Source organism: Podarcis melisellensis (genome assembly GCF_964234715.1).
Source record: "Podarcis melisellensis genome assembly, chromosome: 12".
NCBI classification, from domain to species: domain Eukaryota; kingdom Metazoa; phylum Chordata; class Lepidosauria; order Squamata; family Lacertidae; genus Podarcis; species Podarcis melisellensis.
The window spans coordinates 37704442-37731435 of record NC_138544.1 but is presented as its reverse complement, the minus strand read 5'-3'; the positions used below and the strand labels follow the sequence as shown (position 1 = coordinate 37731435).

Genomic DNA, 26994 nt, shown 5'->3' with positions numbered 1-26994 from the left:
GAGAGTCAGGAAGAACAAGACTGAAGGACTTGAACCTGCACTACAGCCACTGCTTTCAATGCCTGACACCTAAATTGAGAAGGCAAGGTCACAGCACAGATGAGGAATGTGCTACCAAGCCCTCTTTCTCCTATCTATGTATAGGTTAACTGAAGGAAGTTCATGGAAGGAAAGTGTGCTCTCTCTTCCTATTCCCCACATCCCCTGGCTGGAAGGCTGGGGACCCACCTGAACAATGTGGAATGGGCTACAGGGAGAGGGAAGAGCTGCCCCCAATCTGACCTGCATTAAGAAAGTTCAGAGTTTTATGCAGCTTCTTCCCTTTTCACATAAGAAAACTTCTTGAGCAATGTTGGATGGGTTGTAGGAGGAGTAGAGAACTTCTCCCAGTTGGTCTTGGTTTTTAAGGTAAGTTGAACTTCACAGAAGAAATCTTTCCTGTACCCTCCTTCCCTCTGCCCCCAGAAAGCCTCTCTGGAGATTCAGCAGTCCTTCTGAACAATATGGGACAGGAAACAGGGAAGTTGCTTAACTTAAGGAAGTTGATGGGAAGAAAGCTTCCTGCTGCCTCCTTATCCCCAGCAGCTTCTGTGTCACCTCATTCAACATTTTTCATTAAATGCCACACCCTTCAGAGGTTTTTGGAGGGGGTGGGTTACAGGTAGTCGAAGAGGGTTGAACAAGATGGGAGACTTTAGTTACTTAATCTATTTTAGGCTCCAATCCTTAAGATCTTTTCCTCCAGAACCACCCACTGGACCTCCTTCCCTGTACTCCTCTTTGGGTTTTCCAAAGTTCTGCTCAGGTATATTAGTGTGTGTTCACAGTGTATCTGTTTTCTTCACTCAGAGCCCAGGGGAGTGCATTGGGTCTGTTTTTTATTATATGGCTATATCATACATTTAAAGATTTCTGAGTGACACTCATCACTGAATGTCTTATGTTGAGTTTTGTAGGAGAAACCAATGACTGCACCGAATCCAAAGTCATTGATTTCTGTGAGTTATTATCAAAGAGATTAAAAGTTTGTTATATTCCTATCTATCTCAATTTTAAGAGGATAACTATACGAGTGAATGATTTATTTCTAAGACAATCATTTGAATTGATTCTTTCTTACAACCGAAGCGATAAACTGTCTCAATGTTTAGCCATCTATGGAAAAATCCTGTAGGCTAGATCAATATTTATACTGTCTATGCTCAAGATCACTTAACACAGATTAATTACCCCTTAGCACACCTTCACTGCCCCTTTGTTCACACAACCTGGACTATTAAAGGCAGGAGAAGTGCTAAATCCCTCCTCCCTCAAATGCATTCAGTGAAATCTAACAGGTGGGGATCCATGGTCCTAACTTAACTTTAGTCAGTGGCAGTGCTCCTGCAGAAAACGACTGTCTTGACAGTGAAGATTTTCTTTAGAGATTACTATCAGGCAACTTCCTGATAATTTATATGCCAGTGTGAATATGCCCTGTGCCCCAAGGCTCTCTGTTATAAAAATTCCCCATCTATCATAGCCCATATGAGTTTTTGACAGAGTGCAACAAATAAAAATTTAAGGACACTTAAAGTCCTTTTAAAATGGTTCAATCCCCAATGCCGAAAACAGTGGTGGTGCCTGTGGCCACATTGCCCAGAGTGAGTCCCACCCTGCCCCACCCCTGTCCAGTGTTAGTGGTTGCTGAGTTATGGTAAAATTTCCTTGCCATGTGGCTTGATATTAGAGAAGTTCTATCCATGTCTATTTAGAAATATCCAAAAAAGCCCAATGGGACTTAGTCCCAGGTAAGTGTGTATGGAATTGCAGCTTTACTTTCCTTGTGATGGTTGTCATCGCTCAATGAGTTACCACAGGGCAAATTGTCTTTTATCTACTCTATATCTGGGCTTCAGGCCAATTATTATTAATCGGGACTGTGAAGAATTATGTACTGGTCCAAAAAATTCTTTTGCTAATTTATGAGTTTGTGTTGTGCAACTGTTTCCATCTATCCATCCAATTCTATACTAGACCTGTAGTAGAAACATAGCAATCTCTGTGCCAGTACACGTTTTGCCATGCCACATCCCAATAATTATTTTCATTAAAGATAGAGAGTTGTGTGAAGGGTCTTGGGATTTCTCCCCACAGCATTTGGCTCACAAAAAGTTGCCCCAGAGGGCCAGAGGGAAGGGTTGGACTTCTAGAAGAAAGTGGGTAGGAAGCAAAGGATGGGGAAACTGGCAGAAAATGGGGCTGGTAGAAATGGCCCTTTCCTGCATCGCTGCATAATGTATGCCTCTCAGTGGTAGAATGCTCAGTTTGTTAATTTAATTATTTCATAAAATCCACACACCACTTGAATGTAAAAAACCTCAAAGTGGTATACGAAAGATAAAACCATAAAACCAAGAAAAAAGTACAACTCTACTTTAAAAGTAGGGTAGGGCCTCTCCTGCCAATTTTAGGGCACAGGCATGCTAATAAAGAGAGAGACCCATTCTCTGTGGTGATGCCCTATCTGTAGAATGCCCTCCCTTGGAATCATATATGGTGCGTATGCTTTTTTATCATTCTGGCACCATTTGTTTGTTTGGGCATCTGTAGGCTCCTAGTGTTTACATGAAGATGTAAGGTTCTATGGCTTTTATATACATTGAAATGTTAAGGTTTCTCCTGTGTTTTTATCTATTCCTTTTTATCTGATTGTAAAGAGCTTGTGATTTTATTTCTTGCCCAGCCTGGGATTCAGTCCTTTATGTATTTAGGTATAAGGAGATATAGAACAATGCTTATATATCTCTAAGCCTCCTGCAAGAAACAAATAGTCCAACAGAACCCTCAAACAGGCTAAGGAAAACTTTCTCACATCTCCCTTTTGCAATAATTGACTGGGTTGATTTATGGCCCGCTTAGCATCTTTGAAAAGACAAGAATGCAAGAACATGCACACTTAAGGAAAAGCTGACATAGGCTCTCTGTGGCCCAACTTGATTTATTTTGTCAGGAGAGTGGTATATTGCCTGCAGTTTCAAAAATATGTATCTGCTTTGCAAAGACAGCTATGAATGAGCCTTTTCTTGAATATTACATACCAAAGGAGCCAAAAGAAAAAAAAATTTTTTAATAGAAAGTGGGATCCCCACCCTTTACAAAGAAGAATTCTCAAATAGCTGCCAGTACTTTTGTTTCCAAATCCTGAAGTTGCGGGGCTGCCGGCTGCCCAGCCTCCTATGCCTCTGTTCAAGGTGCCTCCACAACATGTAAGACCTTCTAGAAACAGCTTTCTAGAAAGGGATATCATTCCTTAGGCAAGGCATACTCTCCTACACCAGGTTGACACACCAGGGCCACGATAGTGATAAGCATGGAAGTGCCATCACAGTGTTGATTCTAATGGTCTGTGTTGTGATACGCAGCAAGGACTTTGGAAAGGGATGGTCTGTAATCATTAGTCTGCCAACAAAAGGAAGAGTGAATACTAATTTTAACCTTGAAAGCTAAACCGGAGAGCCAAAGCAAAGAAGATGGTGCCCAAAGTATTATTAACACACGGTGAGACGTTTTCCTTGGTTTTTAATGAAGGTATCCTATATTTGCTCTAAACTGTGCTGTCTTAATGAAAAGGAAATCTGTACTGCTGAACAGTTACAATTACGTGAGTAGCTGGGATTAGTTAATTTCAACAAATTGACGTGACCAGCCGGGTATAGGCTCCTTAATCTCCCTTCAAAGAATGAAGAAACTGCCCATAGGAAAGTCCAAGACAGTGAAAACAATGTATGGAATTTTCTTAAAGCAAATCTATTCCAGTGGTAGCCAGCAAGGTGCCATCTAGGTGTTGCAGCCCCATCAGCCTCAGCTAGTATGGATGATGGTAACTGTAGTCTGACAACATCAGGAGGGAACCACACTTGCTACTGCACGCTGTTCTGATAAATATTGTTTAATTTATTTCAGCCAGCTTAGAAAGGCATCTTATGTTCAATTTCTTTGCATCTTCCAAAGCAAAATAAGAAACAACAACAAAACCACAACCATACAATTACTATTCTGGAAAACATGAAGGAGTATCCCATGGAATACAGAATTATACCATCTCCCCCTTTGGGCTAACAGCCACATCTGGCCTTATCGGCTCAAGACAAACAATGAAGCAATGAACAACTGTGGGAGTTGTAAACCAAAATGAAATTATATTTAAATTAACAAACTGAGACTTCATAAGCATTTTGTTTTCTGTTTAGTTAAAACATATTTTTGATCTCTTTAAATTTGCTTTCCACTCAATCATCCCCTCCCTTTCAAACACACACACACACAGGCTTACGTCACATTCATTAGCATGCATTAAAAAAACATACTGGGAATTTGCTGGATCCTGTGGACAACCACAAAGGCATCTGACAGGCCCACCTTCACAGGGTGGTTGGTTGAACTGATCTGCGTCACTGAGACAGGAATCTGCAAGACAAAAATAGACAAATGCCATATGCATACCTATATATAAAATGCTTTCTTCTACTTGTACCCTACAATTTAATTGATAGAATCAAATGCTAAACAGAGTCAGAGCAATGCAGTCTGTTGCATCTGAACCCCCACCAATAGGCAGTTGCCCAGTGATGCCAACCTGTAATGGCATTTCTGCTCACCAGCACAGCCTTGAATTGTCTTCACATTATCTAGATTCTCTGTACAGCACCTTTAGGCCTTTTATTTTTCCTTTTAATGAAAGGGACAGCTGGATGGGAGCTAACGAAAATAATACTGAAGTGTACTATGAGATTTGGCTCTGGTTTAGTACTTCAGTTTTGATGGACTTGTTAATCAATCCCTCATAAGTACTTTAGCAATTACAATTTCTAGCCTACCTTTCAGTAATCAACGAGGAGAAAGTAAATTTACTTTGCGCCAGCCAATTATAGGCTTCATTGTCAATTCACTGCAGGGAAGAAACTCGCAAAACCTTGAAGTACAATGAATATTTTTTCCTCAAACAGTTTAGCTTGCTTATTGTGTAAACAGGCTCCTCTTAATGCTGTTTCGCTAACACCTAATACAATTCTGCACACAGAGCCACACAGAAACTATATTACATTGGGAAATGAAATCCGTTTCTATTACTGAATATTTCATAGAAACTCTGTTCACTTTTGTAAGCACTAAAAGTGATAACCCATTTTGGCTAAGAGAGGGAAGTGGACTAATATAGTGAATCTAAGAATAGTTTTGTTTTAAAGAGCTATGATGCCTATTGCAGAAAGCAATCATTTAATCTTTGCATAAGCGGGGACAAAATAATGCTTGTAAGTAGTGCTAATGTTCAGCGCTGCAAGTCTTTCACACATAATAAACCACCACTGAAATATCTCTACATTATTTGGTGTATTTTTTTCCTGAATTTTCCTAAGGCAACAACTCTTGCCTGCTCATTTAGGCAGTAATGAGCCTCCAGTCATATAATCACCAAGGAGCCATTACAGAAGTTGTAACATTTGCTGCCTTTGCAGAATGCATTGTGGGTGAGGAAGGAAACAGAAAATAGTTCTGGGATAGAATGTGAAGAGTTTCTTCGGCTACATGAACAAAGGTATGTGATGCTGGAAAGTAGCCAGAAATGGCTAGATCCCATGATGATTTATCTGCTAAGAGACAATAGTGACATTCAAGCATCAGAACATGCTTTCATGAACCTTGGGCTCATGTGCTTCCCCTTCTTCCTCTCTTCTTTGCACAAAATGGGACCAGATTTAAACCTTCTGGTCACAGTTTGTAACAAAACAATTTCTTGTTTCATCTGGATATGCAAAACTTTGCTAGTTAACAAACTAGGATATGGTTTGAACCTGGTTTGTTTGTTTATTTATTTATCATTACATTTATATCCCACCTTTCTTCCAAGAAGGTCAAGGTGGTTTTCCCACTCCCCATTTATTCTCACAACAACCCTGTGAGGTGGGTTAGGCTGAGAGGCAGTGATCGGCCCAAGATCATACTTGATTAATGAAAACATTCTATGCAAATGCTCTTGACTGTGGTTTGCCTTGTGCATTGTCCAGGAATTTCACCTCCAGTGGCGCAATAGTTAATCATGGTTAACAATATTTCCACAGGCCGCTGTTTCCATTTAATCCAGAAACAAGAAACTGTTGTTTGTCAAAACCATAGTGAAATCAGGATCAAACCAACTATGGTTTGTTACAAACTCTGGTTGGCCTGCAACGGCCTGGCCCCATTTCACTGCTCATTTTTGTTCCCCCAGAATATACACAGTGCTCATGTCTGCCTCCTGAGAAACTTTACTGTGAACCATAGGTGTTGCAGAGGAAGAAAGATCAAAGAGCCCTGTCCAAACCATTAGGTCATGCTGCTGTTTTGGCAAGGGCTGCCGACTGAGAAGTCCAATTGATAGTAGGAAAGTCCCATGAGTAAAGTAGGAGTGAGGAAAATACAAAGGGTATCAAGAATGACCCAGAGACTACTGCTAGAGGGCAGCTAAGTGCTGGGACCCAGAAGGCAGGAGCTGAGTTGAGGAATCAGAACTGGAAGGATTAAACCAGGTGTCACAGCTAAGGCCCACACAAAGCCAAACCAGAGCCAAAAACACCTTGCTGCCCAGACATCCCAAGAAGTCCTTCTGGTCTAGGACAGCTTAATGACAAGCCTTGGTAGGCAGGGCCAATCCACAGCCTGAGATTATTTCACCAATTATTGTTCTTCACTAGCTAGAGAGTATCAGCAAGATATTTCCAAGCTGCAGTTTTGATAACCCACCACATGGGGCAGAAGCACCCAGAACTAAAGTTTGAGAAGAACAGCTCTAGCAGGTCCTGACACTGTGCCTTGTATTTTTAAGGGTAAACCAGCGCTTAATTTTCCTTTTAAAAAACTGGATCTACTATTTATGTTGATGCTGTGAATAGTTGACAAGAAAATCATTACGCTGTGATGAAAAGAATAGGGCAGCATCTGATGATAGGCAATGGACAAGCTGACAGGAGAAATGATTTGTTTTCATGTTAATATTTATTGGTTGAAACAAAAAACTTCTTACTGCACATGAGTGTCATAGAAACCATCCCCAGGAGAATGTTTTTTCAGTGCCAGCTGAGACATTACTAGAGTTGGCTGGCAGGTACAAATCAGTAGCAGCTGACGGGGCAAGCCAGAACTGGTCTCCCATCACTGCAGCTTACCTGGGCAGGCCTGGGGTGGGGTGGTGGCAGGGTCAGGGCTGCCGAGACACACAAGCGGAGCCAACCTGGCTTTTCCAACTGGTGCATCCATACAATCCTGACCTGGCCACCGCCCTGGCCCATCCTGGTAAGCTGTCACAGCGTGGTGTCTGGAGGGCAGCTCTATCCAACCACATCAGATTTTTAAAAAAATATTTATTAAATTTGTATACTGCCCTTCATCCAAAGATCACAGGGCGGTTCACAACATGAAAATACAAAATGAAGACACAAAATACACAATAAACAAAAGCAAAAGCAAAGCAAACCAGTAACTCCCCCTTCCACAAGAGGACCTGTATGGGCAATCTATCCAGAAGATAGATTGTATTTTAAGGAGTTTAGTGATCTAACTTGGTCATCTCTTTCTGCCTCTGTTTACTTCCCTTCTCTATCTCTTGTTAAAGTTCTTTGATGGCTGAGAGCAGCCTTTAATGTATAATCTGGTGGAAGGAAGAAGCAATAGTGATGGGTAATGTTATGTACTGAAGTTCTCACCCTGGGCCAGCAGGGGGATACTGTAGATAGTTATGCAAATAAGGGATCGAATGTGACGTTCAGTGATTAGATAGTTTTAGAAAATTGTTACAGTTATGTTGTACTGGAGCTCTATATAAGCAGGCTGCCTGAACCCTTCAGTTCTGTTCTGTTCTGGCCTGTGAATAAACAAGAGCTGTTTGAAGAATCGCTGTGTTGTCTGATATGTTCACCCACAACTTAACAGGTAACCTTCTGACCTTCTTTGATGGTAGACATTGTTTGGAGGAATGTGCAATATTGGAAGAGGGGTCTAGCTAATTAATAATCTGCACTAGCTAGTCGGGCAAGGCACGTGGTCTAACAAGTTAGCTATCTATAAATTGGATGGTTTTTTGGCATAGTTCTGAGAAGCTTGTGCATGGACTGATCGAAGGGCTGTGCAAACAAAGGCTACCAAGATGTCACTTTGCCACTTCTTGAGAAATTCCTAGTGGCAGATCCAAGTGCTTGCTTGGTAACGTATATAATGCTTGTTGTTTAGAATAAAATCTTTAACCTTTCACTCACTTGTGTTTGTATTGCTTCTGAATCTCATTAAAAGTACCACCTTGCATTGGGCAAGACAGGACCTCACCTCTTATTTCCATGGGTGCTAGGTTTGTAAGAGGCTTGAACCCTCCAAACCAAATCCAAATCGTATGGGAGAGCACACAGAGCTATTACTGTATTGGCCCGAATATAAGCCGCACCCGAATATAAGCCGCACCTTTAAAATTGGAGGGAGGAAAAGAAAAAAATACCTGAATATAAGCCGCTCCCTTCCTCGCTGCTCCTGGCTACATACTTGGGGGTGGGGTGGAGCCACGCTGCGTCACAGGCGGCCTTTCCCTTTCCTTGCTCTCTTCCTTCCCAGCCTTGGGGGAGAGGATGGGGGACTATGCGCGGGGCGGGCGCTGCTCCTGGCACTGTTCGCCCTGCACTCCTGGCTGCATACCGTAAGGTCGCGAATATAAGCTGCACTTTAACTTTTCACAGTTGGAATTTGAGAAAAAAGTGAGGCTTATATTCAGGCCAATCCGGTATATTTAACTAAAAAGATAGCTAAACTTGTCACATTAAAGGGCCTAGGGATGCAAGCAGTGAAATATCAGGGCAAGTTGGTACGCGATATTTATTCCATAAAATGGGACTGCCGGTTTCCCTCATGCCGTATCTTAGAAGAAGCTGCAGTAATCTTCTCTGATGCCATATTGCACACAAAGGAACTCCCTTGTGAGCAGAGTACTATTTACACCCATTCGATTGCTCTAACACCATCCAAACTCTCCTCTAAGCTTTCATCATGAAATCAGCCTGGTGCCTTAATGCGATGTCAACTCGCCCGGTGCCTGGGCAGATACCCAGAAGCCCCTTTGCAGCTCCAGGAAAGGGCTGGTGTGGGAGGAGGGGGTGCAACTGCATTCAAAAAGGAGGATTTGTGACCCCCAAATCCTGAATTCAACTCGCTCAGTAATGTTTATTTGCTCTAAATAAAAAAATCATTGCAAGTAATCTTAAACAAATGGCATTATATCTGCACTCTATATTCAGTTAACAGTCAAACTAATTTTCTGCACACTCTTTGTTCCTTTTTCTTTATTGTGGGGAGAATAATTCCTCACTAAACCTCTAACACTGCACCATACCTCCCAATGTTTTCTGCTATAGCTTCTTCATTTCCTGGATTAGTCCTGGAGGCAGATTTGGTCTGTGTAAAAATGTTACTGGGGGGCAAGGGAGGCACCGTGTGGTTTTGCCTAGTCCTCCCTCTCTCCTGGGATGACCCTGACTGTTCCTGACAGCAATCTCTTAGATGGGCAAAGAGCATCCTTTGAACGGTAGCATCTAGTCTTGGCACAGAAAAAAGTCTTCTGTGTTAAGATGGCAGAGCATTGGGGCTGTCGCTTTTTAAATATTTCAGCTGCTTGAACGGAGCAGGATTTTAAATTTAGTAAATCATTTCGGTGCTTGAACTCACCTCTTTATAGCCAAATATGATACGCCCATCGTTGAGAAGTGTTGCTTGAAATGTGAAACTGCCCAGATTGTAATTATCCTGTAGATGTACGTGATCCCACTGGACAACCAATGCAGTACCTGTCAAGTCCAAAGTCGCGAAGAGGAGAGGAAAATGTCACCGTAAATTATAGGGTAGCCATTCAGCAGCATCCGATACCATACAAAATGTAACTTTATAGCAATATTATCACAACTATTACTATTGCTAAATAGGCCTTACAGTGGATAGAGCTTTATCTATTGTTCAGACATTCTTAGCCTACAGAAGTGAAGATAATTTGACTGAGGGGTGTTCAAATACACCTCCAAACATCAGCCACCGCCTCAGCAGAAAACAGAAGGTAAGGTGGGTGCAGAATCCTGGCATCCAATGAAATGTGAACGTGTTAAAAGGGGGTGTTTTCAATGTCAGAGAGCCCAAGACAGTGCAAACAGGAACTGAGCAGCAAGAAAAAACAGTCTTTTTCACGCGGCATGTGCAATGCAATTGAAGCCAGTGGCTACCCCTTATCTTGCAACAGCAAATTACAGAGTTTAATTAATACTGCAACTTTGTGAAGAGGCATTATATTTCCTTTAGATCTGTGACTAATGTTGTAGGGTTTGTAGGGCTGAGCTATTATACTATTGGGATAATAAATGCCAGATTCAGAGCTGCCTCCATCCACAGCTGTGCCACCTGCCTGAATCTGAGGAGAGGTGATGGGCCAGCCAAAGCCTTCCTCCATTGGGATCAACTGCCATTTGGCTTCACCTCTCCTTATTTTTCTCATCCCTCCCTGTTCCGTCTTCCTCTTCTATCATAGTTTGAAAGACATTGTTTTCCACTGGAAACCTCCCTGAGAGCTTTGGCAGCAAGGTGATACGAGAATGAATGAAGATGCACACAAGTGGTCAGGATTGATACTCTGGTACCTAAGAACATGATATATTTATTATGGGCTGCCTGGGCTAGTACCTATACATTGATGCTGGCCTACCAAAAAATTCAAGCTAGTCCTTAGGGGGGAAAAAATCAGACTTCGAAGCCACAACAGGTCAGGTCTGAGTGAAACAATGATGCTACATATTTTATTATTTTTTAAAACTCTCTGTGTGCAATTGTTTAAAATATTGTTTCTTCTAAATCAAAACTGCTAGCTTTCTTTCATCATAAGTTTTTCATTGTGTTATTTAGCTCATAACTCACTGCCTATAAAACTTAAGGATGTTTACCAAAATGCTGACACAGAAATGTTAATATTTAAAGCATTCCATTTTCACTCCGTCCATTTATTATGCATAATACTATCTTTTCTTATCTACTGCAAGCTTTCAGAGTGGAAGGGTGTTAAATAATATACATCATTGGTGGTAAACATTAACTACACTGGCTAAATAGAATCACATGAATTTATGGATGATGCCCATATTAATAATGGTGTTGAGCATCTTAGGTGCACATGTCCCACTATTCTTTACACACATTGTTTTGTTGAATCCCCATAGACCAAACTATAATCCTTCTGACCTACCAAGCTGGATGCAGCCTGTTGTTAAGATTTATACACTGCCCTTCATATCTCAGGGCTGCCCTTCATCTCAGGGTTGTTCACAAGATAAAAATACAAAATAAAACACAGACAAATAGTTAAAACAAAAACAAAGGCCTGGTTGAAGAGGAACCTTTTCACCTGGAGCCTAAAAATAATGTGAAGGCACCAGCTGAACCTCCCTAGGGAGAGCATTCCACAAGCAGGGAGCTACTGCCGAAAAGGCCTGTTCTTGTGTTGCTACCCTCTGGACCTCTCATGAAGGAGGCACAAAGAAGGGCCTCAGGTGATGACTGCAGAATTCAGGTTGGTTTATATGGGGAGAGGCGTTCCTTGAGGTACTGTGGTCCTGAGCCGCTTCAGGCTTTATAGGTCAAAACCAGCACTTTGAATTGGGCTTGTAGCTAATTGTCAGTCAGTGTAGTCGGGCTAGGATCGAAGTAATATGCTCAAACCATCTTGCCGTGCTGAGCAAAGCCCTGGCATTGTGGCTTACCATGTGCTGGAAAGCCCCAGTTTTTGCATTCTTGAATATAAAATTCCTGTTGTGTCTTTTTGTTGGATCAGCAGCTTGAAAATGTAGTCCCAGGTAACTAGTATGCCCTACAAAAGTGGGGCAAATCCTTTTAAAAAAAATATAAACAAGGGTGACAATGGGCAGCCTTGTCTTGTTCCCTTAGTTATTTTACAATTCTCAGTCAACACATCATTTACTATCAGTTTTGCTGACTGTTCGGTATATATTGCCTTGACTCCTCTTATAAAAGTGTCTCCACAGCTCATGTACTCTAAAACTTTAAACATAAGATCCCAGGAGACATTATCAAATGCTTTCTCTGCATCTAAAAACATTAAGGCTGCTTATTTTTCATTCCTCACTTTTAAATATTCTATTATATAAATTATATTCCTAATAATGTCCTTCATTTGTTGCCTTGGCAAGAATCTGGCCTGATCATGATGGATTACCTCTTTTAATACAGTAAAAGCGGGGCAAATCCTGATATCGTCCTGAATACAAAAGGCATTGGGTTGTATTCAATCAACTATCACTCAGAGTAGACCACTTGAAATTTCTGGACCTAAGTTAGTCATGGCCATTAAATGTAAGAAAAGTCTGCCGGGTCAGGCCAGTAGCCCATGTAGTCCTGTTCTCACAGTAGCCACCCTGATACCTGTGAGAAACCTGCAAGCAGAACTGAAGCACAAGAGCACTCTGCCCTACTGTGGTTTCCAGGAACTGGTATTCAGGATCATTACTGCCTCTGACTGGAGGCAGAAGATAGCCACCCAACCCTCTTTTAAAGTCAACCAAGTTGGTGCCTCCTGTGGGAGTGAGTTCCATAGTTTAATGATGCGCTGCATGGATAAGTATTTTCTTTTATCTGTACCCAAACTTCCAACATTCAGCATTGGTGGATGTCAACATGTTCTAGTGTTACGAAAGAGGGAGAAAAACTCCTTTCTATTCACTTTCTCTGTGCAATGCATAATTTTATAACCTTCTATCATGTCACCTCTTACTCACCTTTTCTCGAAACTAAAATATCCCCAAGGTCTTTAATTTCAACAGGTCTACTCTGAGTAAAGAATAGCTGAATGCAACTCCTCTTTAGTAAATATCTCAAAGTTTATTTCAGGCATTTGCATACAAAAAAATGCCTTTTGGACTCTGAACTGACTCATTCCCTCACAGCATATGCTTTGATTCACATCTCAACAAGTTTTCCTTGTCAGAGTGACCTAACGACAACTCAAAATGGGTCAGTGTGATTCAAGCTCAATGCACCATGGAGAGTATCTTAAAGCATCACGATAATAGTTCAACAACAACACGCTGTAATTTATTCTTGTTTCTTACCAGCACTTTGGCGGAAATAAAAAAAGCAAGTCATTTAAGGGGGGAAATTGAAGCATGTTCATTATGTTATCTTCAAATGGAACTTTCACAATCTCGCTGCATAAATTATTTCACTGCATAGCGCATCACTGGATGGTGTGAAACAGACAGACATGTTTGCAATTTACTTTCTGAATATTGATCGGGTTGCTTCTATTTTATTTAAAAGCAATTCTTCCATACAAATATTCATTTTGTCTCACAAATATTTGGTTATTATGCATATGCAATATGTGCATATATCGGTCCACAAAATTATATAGCCTATTTGGTGATTTGACAAGAGAAGAGATATATATTCATTTCCTGGTAACGAAACCTGAGACTACATTCCTTGACATGATGTTGCCACTAGAGACTCAGGAGGCCTCACTGTCGAAGATTGCCTATTTCCAGCTCCAGTTGGTTCACTGACTATGGCTGTTGTTGGACCAAGATAAGCAGGTATCAGCAATTCATGCTCTGATGACTTTGCACTCAGATTACATGGGGCTGCCCATGAAAACTATCTGGAAGCTACATCAAGTTTAGAATGCTATTGGCATGTCATTAGCTGGGGGAGCAAGATGGGAGAATATAACAGCAATCCTAAAAGCACTGCATTGGCTTGCTAAGAATTACAGAGACCTATTCAAAGTGGTAATAACTTATAAAACCTGAAATGACTCAGGTCCCAAGTGCCTCCTCCAATAGCCATCTTGATCCTTATCTTGACCAGTGTTCCCCATGAGGATTCATTGTGGGGGGATTTGGTAGATTTGGGCATTTTGGGTAGTGGGACTTCAACTTTGGAGTGATTCAGGCAAGATTTTCACCAGCCTTGTATGTATGTGTTCCACCACTGTGTTGCCTCTTGGCTCCTCTTTTCCTGGTTTGCTATGATTCAACCTTCCTGAGCTAATTAACCTAGTTTCGCCATTATGCCCAAACTGGGAAACTCCAGTTATCAGGATCGGAACTAGCCAGGATCTTAATCCATGGGTAGAAGGTGGTTTAAAGGGCTTGAGAAGGTACTTAGGAAAGGGGAGTGCAAGGCTGGCCCCCACAGTTAGAAAGATCTTCAACACCCCAGATTAATAAGCCAATATACAGGTATCCATGCCAAGTACAGCATTCTATCACATAAAATTCTGTCCTAGGTATTTGACCTTCGGGAGCTGTAGGTAAAGTAAGGCTTATTAGATTATTATATAGGCTCACTTTGCACACCATCTTGATGAGGGTTATTAACCTCAGGCATGCTCTACCTCTGGGTGAAAAATGACTCTAAGAATACAAAATGGTTCCCATTTAATGTACTGATGGTACCAGAGGGAACATATCCTTTTGGAAGACTAGAGGGTTGTCTTTTTCAGCTGATGAAGTTAATAGAGATTCATGACTAAAGTAAGATTTAGGACTTTAGCAGCTTGGATGGATTATAATATTGGATAATGTTTGCCAACACAATCTACCAATAACATTTTAAACCATGGTATTTGACTCAGATGGATGGCTAGCCAGATGAATAAAACTTCTGAGAGCTAAATATTATAAACCGTCTTCAGTGCTTATTTTCCTACAAAGGACAAAAAAGAAGAGCTAAAGGATAATCTGGCAGAAGGATTAATACTTACCATTATCAAAGTATCTGACAGTCGAGTTTCTTGACACACTAGGGTCAAAGTTGGCCATCAAAGGTGCGATGTATTGCGTAGCTGTTAGCATTCGATGCACAACTTCCCCTGTATATATAAAACCTATAATAAAGAAACAAAAGAGCAGAATCATGTCAGCCACAGCTGAAAAGTTAATACATGCCAGAGTTAATTAGGTGCTGCCAGAGCTTCAAAGAGTTACTGAAGGAAAATTAATCTCATCACCAGGTTTTAATAATGAATCAAAGAACGGCAAAAGAATACAGAAAAAAACACCATAAAGGCCAAGAGAAGAATAGATTCCCATGAGGAACAAAAGTCAGGGGCCATATTGATAGGGAAATAATTCAGGCCAGTGTTCATCAGCTGGGATCTTCAGGCCACTTTTGAGAGGTGGGGTGAACATAAAGCCTGTTGCTAACATTATGTGGAAGACGAAGAGTCTTTCTGGTTTATAGTTCTGCCTCTTACACTGCAATTCCATGCATGCTTGCTCACTCTGTTCCATAGGGCTACCTTAACTCTGTAAAGTGCACAGTATTTATTTGTGAGTGTGTGTTTGCTAATTATTCCATTGTCAAGCTCATAAAGCATATGCCCTCTTCTGCTTTAAATTCTAGCTCACAGTCATATCTTGTGCAGAGATACAGAATTTCTCTTAAGAGTTTTTGTGTACTTGGTGTTGAGCAGTTCCTAAGCACCAAATAACCAGCTGGCTAAAATGCTGTGCAAGAGCTTTTCACAAGTGGTGTGGAACAACCCACCTATCAGCTGTTTGATATCATAATGATGTCACTTGATTGACAGGTGGCTTGTCCCATCCACCTGTCCATGTTGGTGGGCACAAAGTATACATACTGCAATCAACACCTGTTGTCAGATTGCATTCTCTGTTTCATTGAAAGCAGGTTTGGGGATGTGTAGCCCTCCCTCCCCGATGCTGTTGAACTACAGCTCCCATCGTCACTGACCACTGGCCATGCTGGCTGGAAGTGATGGGAGTTGAAGCTCATCAACAACTAGGGACGATCAGTCCCCCTGCCCCGGTCCAAAACAGATCAGCCACATCTGACCAATGCTGCAGCTAGATTCACAAGTTAATACATTTTCTGCTCTCTCAGTAAATGTTGCACTGTGGATTGCTGCCACCCCTGCTCCAAAGTTACAGGAAGAAATAAAAAGAAAGGGAAAGTAACAAGATGGATAACTGCAAGCCAGGAAGCATTTCTGGGATCAAACGTCAACTCTAGTCATGCTTCAGTACAACTTGGAAAGAAACACAGGATAAGTTCAAAGCATCCCACAGATTCAAAGCTTGAATGGTTTCCCGCTGAACAGGATATTTTATCATTTTCACTAATACCCTGAGTAAATCGCAAATGTAAACCGAGCATATTTTTGAATAGGCTTGCACAGACATTTGGCAAGAGCTGGCTTATACTGTCTATGACCCAGTTTTCTGATGGTTACATTTGCTCTCTGTTGATTCATTGTGGCCCAGCAAGAATGTTCCAAACCTACAGTTTCCTGAACTACTTAATCTTTCCTTTGTGGGAGGGGTTTGGCATTTCCGGAAAGACTCTACAGCTTGAAACATAAGACACTGTCTTCTCAACTGCCTGAGTAAATTAATCAAGTTACAGCATGGAAAGTTATTAAAGAGGGGATTTAAAATTGCATCGTATAGCTTTACAGAAAGCCTTTAGACCAGGAAAGAAAAATTTATGAAAAGCACGGACTGATTAGGGATGACTTGCTGATACAAGTGCATTTGTTTTTCGGGTTTTTTTTACTGTTTTATCATGTGTTTGCTGCCCTGGGGTCATTTGAGAGGAAGAGTAGGTTATAAATGTAATACATTATATTCAATAAATAATAATGATGATGATTCTGACAGTAATAAATAACAACCACTACCACTGCTTTTATTTTTATTAAAGGACTGTCCCTCATTCTGCAACATAAAAACAGAACAAAATGCACGCACCCAATGATACAGGATTCTACAGTAATTTTTACATTTGATGATTCGGATCCAAATAACACATGAGTTGTTCTGCTTGCCCAAGACAGATCCAAGCATCTCAGCAGCCCACCACAATACATGTCAAATAAAACATGAAGTCATAGGGAAGGGCCATAGTTCAGTGGTAGAGTACAGTGGTACCTTGGGTTAAGTACTTAATTTGTTCTGGAGGTCCGTTCTTAACCTGAAACTGTTCTTAACCTGAAGCACCACTTTAGCTAATGGGGCCTCCCGCTGCTGCCTCGCCGCCGGAGCACGATTTCTGTTCTCATCCTGAAGCAAAGTTCTTAACCCGAGGTACTATTTCTGGGTTAGCGGAGTCTGTAACCTGAAGCGTATGTAACCCGAGGTACCACTGTACATGCTTTGCATGTAAAAAGTTCCATCTCCAGTAAACCCAGAGAGTGCTGGTAAGGACTACTGGCTGAAACCCTGGAAAGCTGCTCCCAATTATGTTGACAATACTGAGCCAGATGGACTTAGATAGAGGAGGGAGAAAGGTTGTTTTCTGCAGCTCCAGAGTAGCGGACACAGAGCAATGGATCCAAACTACAAGAAAGAAGATTCCACCTAAACATTAGGAAGAACTTCCTGACAGTAAGAGCTGTTCGACAGTGGAATTTGCTGCCAAGGAGTGTGGTGGAGTCTCCTTCTTTGGAGGTCTTTAAGCAGAGGCTTGACAACCATATGTCAGGAGTGCTCTGATGGTGTTTCCTGCTTGGCAGGGGGTTGGACTCGATGGCCCTTGTGGTCTCTTCCAACTCTATGATTCTATTCTGTGATTCTATGACTTATGGTGTAGCCTGGTGTAAGGATCTTCTCATGGTCCTAACTTCTTTTGAAACTGAGGGGAGGCAGTTTGTGATAATGGCATGGAAGTCAATCGTGGTGGTGGGTGGGTGGTGATTTAGAAATCTTACTTGGTGTACCCAAGCTGCTTGGTGTACCTGGTCTCTGTATCCCAGCCAAATCATTAGCAACCTCAATTTTGGAGCCTGCTCATTACTTCACGGGACGTGGGTGGTGCTGTGGGTTAAACCAGAGAGCCTAGGACTTGCCGATCAGAAGGTCGGTTGGCGGTTCGAATCCCTGCGACGGGGTGAGCTCCTGTTGTTCGGTCCCTGCTCCTGCCAACCTAGCAGTTCAAAAGCACGTCAAAGTGCAAGTAGATAAATAGGTACCGCTCCGGTGGAAAGGTAAACAGCGTTTCTGTGCACTGCTCTGGTTTGCCAGAAGCGGCTTAGTCATGCTGGCCACATGACTCAGCCAGTAAAGCGAGATGAGCCCCGCAACCCCAGAGTCGGTCACGACTGGACCTAATGGTCAGGGGTCCCTTTACCCTTTACCTTTACATTCCTTCACACACTTGCCCTCTCCCCACTTGCATGCATTTGATGAAGTGGACTCTAATCAATGAAAGCTTATGTTGTAAAAAAACCCCAAACTGTTATCCATCTCCCTGGATTCCCTGCATTGTTTTTATTTTGTCTGTTTCTGAAAAGCAATATCCTTGCACCTCTGGGCTAGTGTACTGAAGCATGAGTGCATTGCTTGAAGAACCTTTCTTCTCTCTTGTGAATCTGCCTGTCTAGTAAGGTTGGCTGTTGCAGCCCTCTGACATGTGCCACTGCCTTCTGAGGCAGAGTTGGTGGCTTTTCCTCTGGTGGCGCCTTGCCTTCCTGCTCTAGGAAATTTAAGTTCTCTTCCCCCTTTTATTTGTGTTCTAATGGCAACTCAAAAAATGCTTTTCTGAGCAAGCGTTTGATGCTGTCGCTGCTTAATGTACCAATTTCAAAGGCTGCTCTTTGCTTTGCTGCTTAGTTTTGTTAATTTGTGTTTTAACAAATGGAATAATGACATGTTTATATAGTTGCTTTCTTTTGAGTGAAGGGAAAAGCAGGGTGTTGTTCCTTTTTTAAAAAAAACAAGTAGTTGTGAGGTCTCCTTGTTTTGTTCAAAGTTGATTAGGTTGTCTAGGAATCACTGGATTGAAAAAATGACCTTATTTTAAATGTATAGGAGTTTTTGCATTGACTTAATACTGTGAAAGCCTAAGTTGGTAAGGCTCCACAGCCTCAGAGTCATATTTCAAGCCTACCTAGGGAAATCAGCTGTTTGTCAAAAAAAGACTAATTTACTTAATATAATTTAGATAGTGCTTGGTAGAACCATATGTTAAAAGCTCTGGCTAACACAAAGGTCAGTGCTTAATTAGCTGGAAAAGCAATTGTCTGTCAGTGATGACAGCACAATGAAAGGTTTTGTATGACAGAGTCTTCATCTGGGCAAAGCTTGCATGGCTCTTTGAGCATGGAAGTCGATTTGATGTTATTGGGCAGGTTGCAGCAGCATATAGAGTAGGCCGATAAGTGCACAGAGTGCCTTTTAAGAGATTCGAGGTCACTTCCTCCTCTCGTCCTAGGGCATTTGGAGACAACAACAATATTGCTTAGAAAATCACTAAATCTTACAGCTTTCCTCTGAAAATGCATTAGTCAGCAAAAACAGGATATAAGAGAGGCACTCAAACCTTCCAGTCTCTTCAAATTTTATCATCTTTCCACTTATTACTTAAACCAAGAAAGTGTGAAGGCCCTTTGGGAGGAATGGAGGGATATCAATTTTAACAAATAAATAAATAAATACATTTCCATCCAAAAATAATTGCACCAGGACACAAAGTGGCTGAAATATTCTGACCTGGCCTATTAATTAGATAATTCTAAATTACAGCCAATGGCATATCTTACTAGTTTTATCAGATACTAGACCTACAACATGGCTGGAGGTCCACAAGAACCTTCTCCTGCTTTCAGATAGGCTGGCTGAATGCAGAAATGCTATGCAGGGGCTCAGCATAGCAAACTACCATCTCCTCCAACTGCTAACATGCTGAAGCTGAGCAAGCTGTTTGCTTGACTCAAGCTGCTTGCCAAAGACAGACCTCTACCATATTAGGAAGAGCACCAGAGGTCCTACTGCCCCTCATACCTCTACAACTATTTGAGCACATAACTCCAGTTCTCAAAAGCTTGCACTGCCTTGCACTCTACCAGGCCAGCCAGATTCAAGGTTCTTGTCTGATTTTTATAAGGCCATTAACAACTTGAGTCGAGAATACCTCAATCTAGGATTTGTCCTAGATCATGGTCTGTGAGGGCCAGCAGTCTGGAGGGCCAGCAGTCTGGAAATAAATAGATACCACTGATGCTGACATTTCTACTGTAAAGAACACAGATAGCCAAGCAAGGGAGCAGTCAAATCCGTAAGCAGGTACGGGTAACCTGAGACCACTGCAGTCTGAGATCAGCTCTGCCTGTATCTGATTGATAAACATCTCATATTGAGGAGCCAAGCCAGAGGTTTATAAAACCCTCACACCCACCCACCCCCAATTCTTGCAAAACTGGCATTTCCACTACCACTTTCTGGCTAATGCTTGTATAAGCATTAGGGATAAAAAGGGGGGAAAGTAAATTCAATGAAGTTTAAAAGTTGGTAAATATAACCCAACTTGTTACATTTAAGGCTTGACCTTTTTGGGGGAGAGGAAGGAGTAAATGGGGCCTACTAAAATGACAAGATTGCACACTTACGTTGCGGTACACAACCTATGTAATTTTGTTTTGGCTCCTCCATGCTCAGATAACCAGCAGAATGTGTGTCACCACACAAAAGGGATGAGTTATAACAGAGGATGTTCTCTAAAGGACCGACACATAAATGGATTGAAAAGAAAGAAAAACGGGGGGAATTTTATATAGGCGTTTCCTGCACTATTTTTCCATAATAGAGAGGAGCTGCCTTAAAAGCAGAGCAGTGGGGTGTAAATTTTAAAATCTCCCTGCTCTTTATTGGTGAAACTGCACATGAAGGGTATACTATTGCTATTGCCAGCATGCTGTTCTGCTGCACCAAAGGACAAATACACAAGAATCATAGAATAGTTAGAATCACAGAACTGTTGTCAGGTACTGGGCAGACGAGGAATGGTGGAGACCGCCTCCCCAGCCTGTCCCTTCCAGAGAAGAGGAAACAGTTCAGAATTACAACAGGGGTTTGAGGGAGACCACAGCTCAGAGGAAGATGAGGGGGAAAGTTGGGAAATAATGGGAGAGGAGGAGGCCGAGCCGGAGCAGCAGCTGACTGACACGTTGTCACTAGAAAGCATTCCAGACCCACCATCTCCCAGAACCCGGTGAGCCTTAAAAGTAGGAGAGCAAAGAGCTCAAAGACAGAGGGCATTAAGCGGCACCTGTAGAGGAGGTGATGATGACGATGAATGAGGAAGTGGGAGAGAAGCGGGGTGGAGATTCACTCAGGACAACAGCATTATCCAAGAGGCTGTGTTCTAAAGCCTCTCTCTGTAAATATTGAATAAAAAATGGATGGTAAGAAACTTTTCCTTGTCTTTGTATGTGCCTAGGCAACTGGCTGTGAGAGTTGCTTGCAGCTGCCTGACAACTGTAGAGTTGGAAGGGACCACAACAGTTACCTAGTTAAGTGGTTTTCAACCAGTGTGCCATGGCACACTGGGGTGCCTTGAATGATGGTTAGGGGCAACACTGGCCTCTGTCCCTCTTTCCTTCCCTCCCTCCTCTGATGCCCTCTTGCATCTCTGCCTCCCAAAGGCTTGCACAGCTGTTTATTGCAGCAGCCCTAGCTATAAGTTCCGCAGTCAAATGGTCCTCTGGAAGGCATCTCTCTTTGGGGTGGAGTGGGGGGCAGCTCAGAGACCAGGGACAGCTGCAGGAGGACTCCCAAGGAGAGGGGAGGGCAGAGGAGGCTGAGGGAACACTCCACAAGGGAGAGTGTTCGGGAAAGGGTGAGAGACTGCCAGCTCTGCAGGCAAGGGGTGACACAACTGGGCTCCTGAGCCCCACAGGGGTGCCGCAGAATGAATGTAGTTGGTCAAGGGAACCGTGGACTCAAAAACGTTGAAAACCTCTGATCTAGTCCAAAATCCCTGCAATACATGAGTCCTTTGCCCAACATGAGGCTCAAACCCATGACCCTGAGATTTAAGAGTCTCGTGCTCTGCTGACTGAGTTATCCCAGGAGAATCAAACTTATGAGGAAGGACCATAACTCAGTGCTGGAGTATCTGCTTTGCATGCAGAAGTTCACAGGTTGAGTCCTCGGCATCTTCAGGTGGGGCTGGGAATGTCACCCTGGACAGCTGCCATCATTCAGTACAGCTAATACTGAGCTCAACAGACCAAAGGTCTGGCTACATACAAGGCAGCTTCCTGTTTCCTATAGTTGCTAGACTGCTTTCCAAGGATGGGTGCCCACCTACAACAGCAGATGAAGGAACTGTTTAGTCTCATCAACTACTGTTAACGTCGCAATTATATTATGTTGATCTTTTCTAATGGAATATACTGTTTTGCACTCAACCATTTCAAAGTGGTAAGAAATGATGAACACCACCTTCTGGAATGCATTGAATTGAAGCTGTTTTGAAGATTTGTTATATCCTTCTGAGTTGTTTATTTACCAACCCTCAGATTTAGCGGTGATTGCGTGTGCAGCAGAAGCAAATACATAGGGCAGGAGGCACTCAACTTAAAGCAACTTAAGTTTAGCTTAAACCAACTCTCAGCACAGTAAATTGCATTTTGCTTTTTGCAAAGAATTACAGCCAGCCAGTTAAACCAGCTACTGATCCTGCTGATCCAGAACAAACTCACTGTTTGGTGGAAATCAACTGAAAAACTCTACCAGAAACCAAGTTGTGCACCAGGTGACTTGCTGCTGATTTCAGTGAACTTCTCATTTCACAAAACTGTGAAGATTACTTTCTGTGCCGTGTTTTTAAACCAAGTATATGATTACAGTTTTCCCTGATACCGAGAGGACGTTTTCTTGATGACTAATGGCATGAAATCAGCCACCTGTTCACTTCTGTAGGATTTATTTCTAAGGAGGTAGCTTAAAGCTACCTTGTGATGTGTGAATAAGCACAAAACAAATTTGTATACAATTTCATTTTTGATCTCATATGTTTTTTACACTTATCAGCCAAGTTGGGTTAATACACTTCTCCTGGCATAAACCCACATTACTTCTTCATTCAAGTTATACAGCATCCTGGTATTGCATCAATGGCATCATGCAAATCTAGTTGAAATGCTACACATTACGTACAATAATACTGTATTAATGTATAGCATGCAAATCATATGTTCAATAGTATTTTGAGCAATGCTGATAATATTCCACAATTAGGTATACAGCTAGTTATTTTAAAAGGAAGATGCAGATGAAATATATTTAAAGTGGTATCATTAAAATTACAGTTCAGTAGACATTTATGACCAAATAATGGTACAGCTTGAATTTCAGCATGCTTATTTAATGTCTAAATCTGACTGGAATCCACACAGTGTAGCAAAGGAGGGAATGCATACAAAGTCTGGGTATCGAGATAAGATATATATTTGGTTTTAAACCACAATGCTCAATCTCCTGAGAAACTTCTGTGGTTAAGAGCAGACAGGCACAGTAACACAAGTTTAACTACATAGATTAAACTTCCAGTCTAGAGATTTCAAGCTATATAAAAAAAAACACACCACAAACATTTTAATCTGAAAATTAACTACTATGTTGTTAAATGGGAGCCTTAAAATAATCTGCACCATTTATGTCACATTGCAAGACAGTAGTTTTCCCTGTTATATTCATTGTCAGACATTCACCCAGCCATTCTAGAGAACAATGGTGTTTTTGTGGACAGAAATCTCTTTAAAAGGTTAGAACTCAATAGCAGCCTTACTCATATGGGTGGTTTGCCAGCTTGAGCCTGTGCTGACGAATTTGCTGCAAGTTCAGTGCAAGACCATGTTACATTAGTAGGGTGCCTCATTCAGCCTAATTCTTATTCTCCCTAAATCACATTGCCTTTCCCCTTCAATAATTCCTTCTCCATCCATCCAGTAGCACTAGACACAGTGAACCTGCTGAGAATGTGGCTTTTTTTTTGTCCTGGAGGGGGATCACAGAACTCAGCCGAGACTTTTAAGCGTAATAGGGAAATGAGCAAAAAGGAGCACCAGGGGAATAACATTCACTGGGAATCACATTGCACAATTTATTAAGCAAAGGCAAGAAACGTTCTACCGGTGCTTAGTTTGAAGGATTCCCTATCAAGAACAGAAAACAAATATTTAGACAAAATGTTATTCTCACATGCTTTACTCTAGTTGATCAAAATCAATATTTTGTAATGTTAGAAGCAAACAATTATTACTTTTATATAGTTGGTGTATTTATTATTTTGTTGTTGCTTCAGCAAGGAATTTGGACTTCACTCCTACCAAAGGACTGCAATTTTGTGCTCGACAATGCAGCCCTGGAGGAGTGCCATCGCCGTTATAATTACACTAAGATTAGTGAGTTGGGGAAACAAAAAGACAGAAATGATTCCACATCCCTAAGACAATATAAGAGTGTTTAAGTAAGAGAATAATGAGCTTGGGCCTCGCACTCTAATAATGAGCTTGGGACTTGCACTCAAGATCGGGGAAGGAGTGAAGCAAAGTCTCCCACGCTCTCTTATATTGCTTTATTTCTGGACAGGCTAGAGATTCCTTTTGCTTTCTTTCAGCTGACTAGCACTCCATTTATAAACCTTTGTGCCTGGCCAGCAATGCCCACAGAACATCCTTGCAACGCCAGCATACAGTCACCACTTGTGATGGGGCAACCCTTAAGCACTGAGTCTTTGCATTGCGCTATAAAGCTGGAGTCTATTTTCCCCCCTCTCTTTTGAGAAGGATGCCTCTGGCAAAAAAGCACACGCAGGCCACATATATACGAAGGGTCAGTATGCCAGCCAGCCAGCCAAATACCAGCCTATTTGTTATTTATTTATTTGCACACTTTCATGGAACATATCAAGGTGCATTGCAGTCAGGGTGAATTTGATTTAAATCAAATCAAGTAAGACTTGATTTAAATCCCCCTTTTTTTTACACAGAAAGGCATTCTTGCTGGTATAATCTTAATATTTACAACCAGATGTAGGTTTCATTTTTGGAATAATAAATTTTCAGAGTAGTTTTTACAGTTATATCAAAAATTACTGATTTGGTTATACTATTAGAAATACATAGACAGATAATTATGAAATTATTGTGAGGTTTAATAAGTGAACTGTTTATATGGGACAACTTTTCTGCTGTACTTTCTTGGAAGGAGAAAAATAACCATTTCCTTAATAACAATTTAAACTATTTATTTAACTAAAACAATAACATCATAGCAGATGTATCCATGTTTGTTAACTGATGTGGTTAAACATTTTTTAAATAAAAAAACAACTTAGACTGATTTTCAGCACACATGAAAAACTTAAAAATAAATCCTTATTTCCTGGTGGACTTTGGACTATAATGTACTTAAATAGAAAACTATCTTTAGAAAGATTTTTTTTCCTCCAAAAGCATTTTATTTTAAAAATCCAATTTAAATAATTTTTTTGATTTAAATAAAAAAATCAAATTTAAATTAAAAATTCCAATTTAAATAAAAAAATCTGATTTTTTTTTAAAAAAAACACATTTATTTTTATCCACCCTAATTGCAGTATATGAAATACAATAAAATGGTCTATAAATATCTACAGAACATAATTAAAGACATTGATAAAATGTCAGTAACTACTGGTTGACTCAAGGGGGGGGGGGGAATCATACTGTGAAGGCCTATCTAAACAGTGCAGTTCTCAGAAGATGTCTGAAAGAGGGCAGGAACAGCTCCTACCACACTAAACCAAACCATAGGTGGGTGGGGAACCACCAGAAGTGCCCCATCACAGGATTTCAGTGATTGAGATCCCTCAGTATAAGGGATCAGATAGCCCAGAAGGGCTTTGGGGCCCAACTTATTTAGGGTTTGGTCATTAACCCAAGAACCCTGTACCTTGCTCAGTAGCAAATCAATCAACTGATCAATTGTCAACCTATTATTTGATTGTTGTCAAGTATCATCAGATATTCCAACGGTGCCACTGTGTAGGAGAACAGAACAGTGTGTGTTACATAGTCTGTCCCGCCCCTTTAGTTCGTTTGTTGCTCTCAGGTACAGTGGAGGACCGTGTTCTTCTACCATTAGTGAAGTAAAATTAAAGTTTCAGGGTACATAATGAGGACAAGGCACTGTCCTCCCTTTGACTCAAGCAGTTAAATGTCCATTTCTCGTCTATGAATCTCATCTCTGAAAGTGGATGCCACAATAAATGTGTTCGTCATTAAGATGCCACAAGATACTTTCTTGTTTTCTTCTTTAATGCAGAATTAATTGAGCTCACTAGCTGTTTAAAATACTTAAAAAAGAAAGGGGAAACCTATTTATTCTTATTAAATAAAATGATATGCAGAAAGTACAATATGTAAAATCATTTTCATCTCTCCATTATGGGAATAAATAAATCTTTTATTTTCTCCATATAGCAGCAAAGGCAGTAACGAGTGCCAAGGGTATGTGGTTAGCAATGACAAGTTGGCTTGTAAGTTAAATGTCAGGATTCAGTATTTGAACCAGTTGGTGTCTCAAATCCTTCACAGTTGTCACAAGGTCCCTGTGCTATTTGATAATTTAGGCAACCTTACATGCAGCCTCTCTTTTCTGGCATTTATCTGATGGGGTCAGTTTGCAGTTTGTGAATCCCCTGATGCTTTTAACATTACTACTTGTTAGCCCTGCTAGACAGACAACTTGGTTGAATAAATATCAGTCAAATCCCCTGTGGGCTAAGAAGCAAGTAGGAAGACCGGATTTGTATGTCTACAACCCAGTATGGTAGGAGTGTATAGAAGAACAAATGGTTTAATAAGCATTCAAGGCCTTTACCGTGATGGTTTATCACACACATGTTCAGTGTACTGCTTTATGCAACCTGAAGGCCATTTCGGGCAAACAGCAGGACAGATGGCAAATGTGTGTTAATTGCTCTACAACCATGCTCAGAATGCAACTAAGAGCACACTTGTATACTGTCATCCATGCACTAACACTAACCCGGGAGCAAGCTCCATTGAGTAAGCATGCAGGATTTCACATGTATCTGTGCAATGACCAGAAGGAACACTGGAAAGAGATTGCATTTAGTTCTACAGATGAAACGTCAACT

General features: G+C 41.3%; 1 protein-coding gene across 2 annotated transcripts in view; it reads right to left on the bottom strand.

The window, feature by feature from the left end:
- PLXDC2 (plexin domain containing 2) overlaps positions 1 to 26994 on the bottom strand; it is a 232027-nt gene that overhangs the window by 42462 nt on the left and 162571 nt on the right. For both annotated transcript variants that reach the window (XR_014161732.1, XM_081882493.1), the window contains exons 5-7: positions 14810 to 14932; positions 9721 to 9839; positions 4350 to 4449 (exon numbers count right to left, since the gene is read on the bottom strand). Coding sequence is in view for 1 of the 2 variants with exons in the window: in XM_081882493.1 (XP_081738619.1) it covers positions 4350 to 4449; positions 9721 to 9839; positions 14810 to 14932 (342 nt within the window). In the remaining variant the exon portion in view is untranslated. The remainder of the gene's footprint in view (positions 1 to 4349; positions 4450 to 9720; positions 9840 to 14809; positions 14933 to 26994) is intronic.